This window comes from Clarias gariepinus, chromosome 14, assembly GCF_024256425.1.
Source record: "Clarias gariepinus isolate MV-2021 ecotype Netherlands chromosome 14, CGAR_prim_01v2, whole genome shotgun sequence".
Taxonomy (NCBI): Eukaryota; Metazoa; Chordata; class Actinopteri; order Siluriformes; family Clariidae; genus Clarias; species Clarias gariepinus.
In genome coordinates this window covers 28,295,928-28,305,078 of record NC_071113.1, presented here as the reverse complement: position 1 = coordinate 28,305,078, position 9,151 = coordinate 28,295,928, and the positions used below count along the sequence as shown (strand labels likewise).

Below are 9,151 nucleotides of genomic sequence, written 5' to 3'. Positions count from 1 at the left end.
TTATGTAAATGAGCGACACCTGAGCCAGGCCTTTCCAAAGAACTAGCAGAGCTGACCAACCACAAACAGTATCTTCTTATACAACAGGGAAAAAATCCAATTACTGTTGATGGTTTACACCTTTGGAAAAAATGGAAAAATAAAAAATTTTTAAAAAATCAGGAATGTCCCCCCAGTGTGTTTTATTTAAACACACAACGGAGACCCATCTCACGAGGACCTGGATTCTATCCCAGGAGGCTTAGGGCGCGAGGCGGGGTACACCCTGGACAGGGTGCCAATCCATCGCAGGGCACACACACACTTATTCACACACTACGGACAATTTGGGAACGCCAATTAGCCTAATCTACATTTCTTTGGACTGTGGGAAGACCCATCTCAATGTTTAAAAATAGCTAAAAAAGGAATTTTGCATAACAGATCCCTTTTAAGTTCTACTCTATGCTTGAATTGCATATGTGTGCACCCATTTTAAAAACGCTGAGAGATTAAGAAGGGGTAAAAAGGCTTCCCCAGTGCAAGGTTATTAAAGTACACAGAAATGATTGGCAGGTACACCAAAGAACTGCCCAATTATTTTGGCCTAAAAAGATGGAACAGACAGTCCCACTTTCTTACTTGACTTCCAGTTCACACACAAACCAAGCCAATGCATATATTCATCTGAAGAATGAACGTTTTTACTCTTATCAATGATCGCAATACACAAGACAGAATTAGTCTTTTTCTATCTCAGAGGGATCGGAGTGCCAGGCATTCTTTTTAATTGGCATGCCTTCACTTGCTTCAGCCCAATCTCTTTCTTCACTATGAGGTCTTACAGGAATGGCTCCAGGGCTCTGAGTCTTAGCAACTCTTTGAATGGTGTCTGCAGAGTGACAGGATCCTGAGTGCCAGGCTCTTCGTCTAGGGAAACCTCTAATCTCTTGGTTTGCCGTCTGAGACTTGTGTCTCCCTGCCACTGATAAATAAGTCAAAAGATGAGACGATGGTTCCATAAGGGATGACTCAGAGTGGGTAGCACGGCGATGTGCTCGAGGGGTACCATCATGGGAAGGCTGAAGAGGCTTGGGAAGGGCAGTATGACTATGTCTTGTGAGTTTCTGTGGTGGGGGCATCTGTGGTTGCGGCTGTGGCTTGCTTTGCTTCCTTCCATTCTGCACAATTCTGTTTTGGAATTTCTGAAGCTGCTGTTCAATGTTCAAGACATCATCTGTCAGTTGATTGACACGGTCAAAACCAGCAAGGAGATTTTCCACAGATGGCAGCAAGCGATCGATATATTGCTGGACATCATGGCTTTCAGACAGGGTGGATGACTCGGAGGCCTGAGAAGAGGCGGAGGACACCATACGAGGACCTGGAGGACTGACAGGTGAGGAGATGCCGGAGAACTGGGAGCACTGGGAGCACTGGGATGATCTAGAAGGTGGTGACTCCATGCCCTCAAATTTTACTCGGTGCCTGAACTGAGAATAAGGTAAAAAAAAAAGGCATAAAATATAATACATGCACAGAACACACTGCTACAGTTAGACTCTTGACAAACATAGCGACAAAATATATTTTTATACCTCTTTTATCTTGCTGAGCCCCATCCATAGCTTTAGCCTCTTGATAAGAAACTCTACCATTTCATAGTCCTGTGGTTCCATGGATGGCCGGAACATTTCTGTCTGGATAGTCTTATACCTATGCAGTAATATGGCTCCACATAGACGGCCCAGGAGCCAGAAGCCCAGCCCAAATACAGTAAGGCAGAATAGCGGACCGAGCACTGGGTGCGTCTCACACAGTTGCTGTAAGACTATTCGATCTCTTAGCAAGCAAAACATAGACTGTGTAGCATGCCTTACAGTCCTGAAGCCTTCCACTGAAGCTGAGAAAAGCTGAAAATGAAGTCACATCAGGGTAAAAGTTAGACTTGTTTGTAAAGCGTTTTAGAAGCTTAATATTGAATATAGCGGTCAGAGTACTTTACCAAGCAGCCTGTGTGTGAGAAGAGAAGCAGCAGAAGCAGGAACAGGACTGCGACTCCACAGATCTCGCAGCAGGCCTGATGGAGGACCTTGCCAAACACCACCCATCTTCTTACAAACTGCAGAGAACCTGCCATCTGCAACAAACAAGCTTTGTTCAACTGAGAAGATTGCATTTTACAGATTGTGTCTATTATTTTACTTTCCCACTGCAAATTCAGAGATGTCCATGCATTTTGGACAATGGAACCACTGATGACTGTTCTACGGCCTGTTATTACATAAATAACTGCCATTTCCCGTGCTTACAACGGCAAACAACTTCCTGACCAAACTGTCAATCGTACCTGTGCAACCAGCAGCATCAGCAGCACAGCCGAGAGCTGAGAGGAACTCCTGGCCAGAGCCGCAACACTGTGAAACCCAGTGAAGACATCAGGCTGAGAGGCGTGAACAAAAAGGCACGCAGAGGCTGAGCTCAAGAAACAAAAGCGTAACGAAGCTGCAGAGAAGGACAATAAAGCAACCAAGAGCTGGAAGAGACGGCAGGTCTGGGCTAGGTACCGAGCTCGCTCCTGGAACATCCTCCAAACTTCAGCACTCAGAAAGCACAAGGAGAAGATCAGCAGCAGAGCCTAGCAAAAGAACAGAGAACGTTTATTTAAATAAAAATAATGAATCAGTTTCTTCACTATTTAAAGATCACTTTTAAATTTCAGACAGTGCAGCATATATTACAGAAAACAAACAGACGAAAAGTTTTATATAGTAATATGGCTTCCACTCTCGTCGTTCAACAGATAATCAAAAAAAAAAAGTCATTAAATTACATAATGATAAAATTCATAATAGTTGTATACTTTTATTACGTACACATACTGTCTGCTCTTTTAATTTATTGAGTTCATAAATAAAGATTCTGTAAGTAATGTATCCTTTTTTTAAGACATACAGTACATATACAGTACAGTATTGAGCAAAAGTATTTCACCTACCCTGTTTTTATTCTTACAAAATATTTCATGCCAGTATCAGTTCAGTTTATCCGACTGGTTTCTGTTACCGTTATGCAGATGTTTAAGTCGACTCCAGAGACAGATCCTGGAATATGAACGGACTGGATGGTGATGGTGGAGAGAATGCGCTGTGTCTGTGTTTTCTCCAGCAGTATGGAGACAGGCAGGAATATCGCCGTCTCTCTGTGGTACTGAGTAAACTCAACTAACATGGCCTGGGTCCTGAAATATAATATGTTTTACAGTGAGCAAGAGGAGCACGAAGTGCAGGATACACAAAGTACAGCGAGAGAAGAGAAGGAGAACAGGGTTTGAAAAAGAGGCTAGCACAAATATACAGTAGGAATAAATTTCCAACATTTATTTTGCTTTTTGATTGTTTTTGAACTTTATATCTATTCAATACCTCTTTAGTGCTGTTGAATTCTGATCGGATTGCTTAATTAGAAGGTGTTGATTAAATCCATATAAAAAAAAAATATTCGTATTATTATTATTATTATTATTATTATTAATAATAATAATAATAATAATAATAATAATATTAATATTTTAGTTTAACCAGCAGCTTAAAGAAGACTTTGCCATCTGCACTTACTGTACTGTAATAATAAAGATTTTCTCTAATTGTAAAGTCTACTAAGGATATGGATGGGATAGTATACAGATTATATTTTTAGTGCAATATGTAAAAAGTATGTTATATTTAATTAAATCTTTGCTTCTATTCATTGTATTTTTCTTTTCACTATTTTTTTTTTTATTTTTTTTTTTTATTCAATGCAACTGTATGACCAAGACAAAGCAATTTCCCTCTGGGATTAATAAAGTTCAAAAGGAAGTAAATACAGTAAATGACTTAAATGCTTATAGCTTCTTTAATATCAGTGATAACATGAAGTAATTTATTTCCTAGATGTTCCATAACCAAACAACATAACATGTTACCATGTAAGTATATAAAGATATACTTGCATAAAAGAAATAAGATAATTTAGAAACAAATAAAGTAGTCAAGGTAGAAAGTTTTCTCGGTACATCAAAGCCATGATCTGAAGGTTTTATAATAATAATAATAATAATAATAATAGCTATAATAAATACTAATAAGAATAAGAAGAACCACCCATAAACTTTTCACCATGTTTTATATCTTTTTTTTTTTCTGCACTGGGAATCAATAGAAAAAGCAGTAACAATGTCCTCAGAGGACACACTCACTCTGCTGTGATCCAACGTGTTTGTCTCAGGCCCGACAGGATGTGACTGGTGGACAAACTGCTGTTTCCGAGCAGCATCACGTCAGTCTCACTCGACTGTGCTGTGGACCACGGCCTCATCAGGAGACAAATCAGTGGTCAGACAAACATATCAGCTTTAATGCTAAACTACTGTATTTCACGTCTGCTGAAAGTTTTATGACAAGCTTCTTTTCTATATGCAATGATTTACTACTTCTTAGGGATTTTTTATAAAATAAAATAAAATTTCAAAAAATAATATTTAATATGACAATATGTTTCTATAACAAGTTCGCATGTCCTGTAATAATTTAGCACTAATATAGGGTCCATGTTCTAAATCCCAGCACCTGCTGCACTACATACATCAACTAACGAGCAAACTGGCAGAACGTGCGTTGGCTAGCTGGGTTAATTAGCATGCTCTAAAAACTGAATCACGGAAACATGTTAGAAATTAGTTCAAAGGGTGATTATAATTACATACTCATTTGTTTCGCTCATTTGTTTAATGGCTTTACAAAATCTGAAGATTTTACAGATTGAAAAAGACTTGACCGAACCTTCCATGACCTCATGCAGGTAACTCACCAGGTGAGGACGGAGGTGGTACTTTTGCTTTGGTGTCTCTGTGCACTGAACATCATCAAAGTATGAGCTGTGTCTTTGGCATCCCCGCCACAATCTTGGAAAAGTGGTAGGGAAAAAAATATTCAAGATTATTATCTTTTGTAGTAAATGATACATATTTTAAACTATGAGTAAACAGTTTTGTAGCTGATGATCCACACCGGTTGTTGACTTCACTCTCTGTAGACGCGCCAAGCCAATCAGAAAGAGGGAGGGATTATCGTGGAGGTGTGCAGTTAAGCTTTGGTCCATCCATTGCCACACTTCTGTCCACCTACAGGATATGGGAAAATTATTTATTATTCAGTAAAGCACGTTATTCAAATCAGTTTAAATTTGTTCAGTCCTGCAAAAACTTAGGAATAAAACCTAAATTTATTGCATTTTTATTGCTTACATCAAAAAATCTACTGACATAAAATCACCTTATTTACAGTAAGACTTTAATATAAAAATCAATTTTTGTGATTCTCACAACTAGTCAAAATATTCTGATATAGTTTATGAATTGCATTACATTGATGTTTCTCAATATGCTAGTAACCATATACAGTACGTTCTGTTAAAATTTTTTAAACAAATTGCAATTACAGAATAATGTAGTGAATTTTCTGTTTTTATTTATTTTTTCCCTGGTGAGGGACCTTACAAAAAATGAGGCAAGTTAAGGTACGGTATGGTACGGTACGGTAAGGTAAGATTTACCATCTAGTAAGGTAAGGTGAGGTTGGGTAAAGTAAGCTGTTACAGTATGGTAAGGTACAGGAAGGTAAGATATCATATGGGAAAATAAGTTATGTTAAGGTGTGGTAAGTTAAGTTAGGGGAAGATCAGTAAGAATAAGGTATAGGAAGGTTAGATGTGGTATGGTAGGGTAAGATAAGGTAGGGTAAGGTTAATTAAGGTACATGGGGAGGTAAGGTTGGGTAAGGTACAATAATGTAAAGTATGATAAGATAAAAAAGGTAAGGTTTTAATAAATGGTTAAGATGTCCTGAATGACATCATAAATAATAAGACTCGACCCAATAGGTGAAAGAAGGCCATGTGGTCTGTGATCGGTCAGTAGAAGCTGTGGAGCATGTAGGGCTTGGGCTGTATTGCATATTCATTAAATAATTTTACGGTTGTAAATAGTTGTGTTTTCACAGTATGTTCCATATAAATGCTCCTTCCTTGTGGTATTTAAATTCATAGGTTACTGAGGTCATAAATTGTGATGTAATGTTGATGATATACAGTAATGATGATGTAATGTGTAAGAGTGTCTCTCAATATGGCATGAAAACCAGAAAAATAAGTTGAGGCACACTCCTTACACGTTTTAATGTCATTTCCACCTTTGTGGAAAATTATAAGTGGAATAAGTGGAAAATTATATTGTTTCTATAGCAACAACTGAACCTTCAGATTTTATCAAGTGTAATTGTCGATACTGTATCAATCACAAAGATTTCCATAAGGATATGTTTAATTCATCAATATTTATGGAAAGAATTTGTGGTTTAAATTCTTTTGCTCGGCCGATGTTATTTCATGAACATTGTGAACCCAATGTTTACTTAGTTTAGGTGTACAGCCAAGGTTACTATTATTATTGGATAGTCCATTTATTTTGTGGCTAAATATTAGTACAGTGGAGTACTGGAAGTGTATGAGACGTGCCGGTAAAAGGGGGAAAAAAGACTTATGATACATAATAGAGCAAAATACAGAAGCCCACTTCTGAACTATAAGACCAAATTGCCAGACGATTTATGCTCAGCCTCCATACAGTATTTACTAGTTACCTAGCAACAGTGTTCTCATAACTTCACATGTTAACAGCACAATTGTTGTAAATGTCTTGACTTTAAGTGCTTCTTCTCATACTGACAGCTGATTGACAGGCTGAATAGAAAGGTTTGTACAGTAAGAGGCTGTCCTCAGACCCAGACTGGTAATCACTGCACTAATGGAACTAGAGTGTGGAGATGAGAGAGAGAGAGTGCATGTGGTTTGGTGGTTCACCCTGATAACGCTGTGAGGTTTGGTTGTCCTGGCGAGGCTGAGATGATCGACCGTTTAAGTGCAGGGTGAAGAAATCTGCCGTTCGTCTCCTGGATATTATCCTGATAGTTCATCAAGAGAACCACCAAGAGGAAGAGCATGTAGACCAGGCAGTTCTGGGTGACGTGGGAGAACGACACGGAAAAACTGTTAGCCTTTTTGAGTACGCAGGATCAAATCATTATAATATTATAATATTTTTATGTTGTAGTACTGTATTGTACTAATGCTATGATGTATTATAAACAAACACAATGTGAGATTAGTGGTATTTTAATGGCTTCAAACAAACAGAAAAGGGCGTTAAAACAAGTTCCTTTACTGAAAGTTATATAAAAGGTAAATACGTATATATTCCTTCCTTCCATTACTTCCTTCCTTCCTTCCTTCCATTACTTCCCCCCTTCCTTTCATTATTTCCTTCCTTTCTTTCTTCCATTACTTCCTTCCTTCCATTATTTCCTTCCTTCCTTCCATTATTTTCTTCCTTCCTTCCTTCCTTCCTTCCATTACTTCCTTCCATTCCTTCCATTCCTTCCTTCCTTCCATTATTTCCTTCCTTCCTTCCATTACTTCCTTCCTTCCTGTCTTCCTTCCATTCCTTCCTTCCATTATTTCCGTCCTTCCTTCCTTCCATTACTTCCTTCCTTCCTTCATTCCTTCCCTCCATTCCTTCCTTCCATTACTTCCTCCCTTCCATTACTTCCTTCCTTCCATTCCTTCCTTCCTTCATTGCAGCTGTCATGACACTTGTCACCACAGAAGCATATATACTTAGACATGGGTAGTGTTAATTTTTCTTAATCAGATTAATGATAAACTTGGCCAAAGAAGACACGGTAAGCTGTCACAGCTGGCTGTGGAGTCTGTTTAAAGAGCTGAGTTTCAAGAATGGGCAGATGGATTGGCAATGAAACATGAACAATTTACAAGAAGAACTTCCTTGTGACAGAGGTGAAGACAGCAGAGTATTTCAGCTGACCACTGAACACAAGGAATTTTATGTGGCTACTCCTTCAAAAATACCCCTTCCTTAGATAAACAGACCAAAAACCCCTAGGTCATGTCTGTCAAAACTAAATTAATCCTCACCTTCATGAGATTTTTGAGAATTCGTACTTTCCGTGCCTCCTCTTTGGCATGCAGCAAGCCATAGCCACAAAGAGGGCGCACTTTAACACCTTGATCCTTCCCTATCCTAATCACTACAGTCTCCTGGGCCAGCCTATCTTCCACCTCTGGGTCCACTGGTTTCACCACAGAGGCAAGATATATGGCCCGAGCACAAATCTGTAGAAAGGTAGAACAAAACTACAGCTCATGCTTAAGATAAATCTTCACAGTAGAGAAGTACTTGATCCAAAAAATGCACCATCCCATATACATTCAGCATTGCTAGCATTTCCACACTAACCGTGAGAGGCTCCAGCACCAGGACTGATGTGAAGAAGGCTGACAGGATTGAAGTGAGCCACATGAGGAGCACAGAGTGGGAAAAGGTGCTCCCGTATAAGCCAACCAAGGCCAGACATGTTGCCAGGAGCACAGCCACAAGAAGATAAACCACAGCCAACACCCAGGATGGTAGCATCAGACCTGGCCCACTGCGAAACACACCTGGGGATTGGCCAGATGATTTTTTTGTTGCACTGGAAATCAGCTTTTTGTATAGATTTATAACGTAAATAAACAAGACATGGTATGAATTACTACATTTCTCAAAAGTTCTTAAGGTGAATGGGTGCCTTATAAACTAAAAACTAAACTGCCATTCCTTTGGTGGAGATTCAGTTCCTCTTATGAACTAAACAATGGTACTGCCAGCCTAACCCATTGGTTCAGGGGCATCCAAAATTTCTAAGGTCCCAAATGGTTCCTGCTGTGAAACTTTAATTATGAACTAAAAGTCTTCCTGAAAAAAAAGCCTTGGCACTAACAATGACTCAGGGTTCAAGACAAGGTTCTTGTGGTGAAAAAGGTCAAATAACCTTACCTATGTGTGTGGTGGAGGTGGTGCTGAAGGAGTCAGGGGGGAGACTGGGGAGGAAGGTACTGGCCACACTGCACACTGACATGGACGAGTGGGATTTGTAAAGGCCAGCATCGCAGTCAGATTTGTCCATGCTCAGATCCATCCATTCGCTGGAGCTACTCTCCAGTCTAGAGTAAACACAAGGACTTCTTAAGCTTGGAGAAGATGTTCACAGCGTCAGCGTTACCTCAAAACCATGCA

The 9,151-nt window shown here is 39.2% G+C and overlaps 1 protein-coding gene across 1 annotated transcript in view; it reads right to left on the bottom strand.

The window, feature by feature from the left end:
* Positions 1-210: 210 nt before the first annotated feature.
* Positions 211-9,151, bottom strand: part of pkd1b (polycystic kidney disease 1b) — a 35,483-nt gene continuing 26,542 nt past the window's right edge. The window contains exons 31-42 of the mRNA XM_053511853.1: positions 8,912-9,078; positions 8,333-8,535; positions 8,011-8,208; positions 6,880-7,034; positions 5,031-5,143; positions 4,831-4,924; positions 4,220-4,333; positions 3,046-3,220; positions 2,330-2,617; positions 1,985-2,119; positions 1,578-1,892; positions 211-1,472 (exon numbers count right to left, since the gene is read on the bottom strand). Of these exons, the coding sequence (XP_053367828.1) occupies positions 720-1,472; positions 1,578-1,892; positions 1,985-2,119; positions 2,330-2,617; positions 3,046-3,220; positions 4,220-4,333; positions 4,831-4,924; positions 5,031-5,143; positions 6,880-7,034; positions 8,011-8,208; positions 8,333-8,535; positions 8,912-9,078 (2,710 nt within the window). The 3' untranslated portion in view covers positions 211-719. The remainder of the gene's footprint in view (positions 1,473-1,577; positions 1,893-1,984; positions 2,120-2,329; positions 2,618-3,045; positions 3,221-4,219; positions 4,334-4,830; positions 4,925-5,030; positions 5,144-6,879; positions 7,035-8,010; positions 8,209-8,332; positions 8,536-8,911; positions 9,079-9,151) is intronic.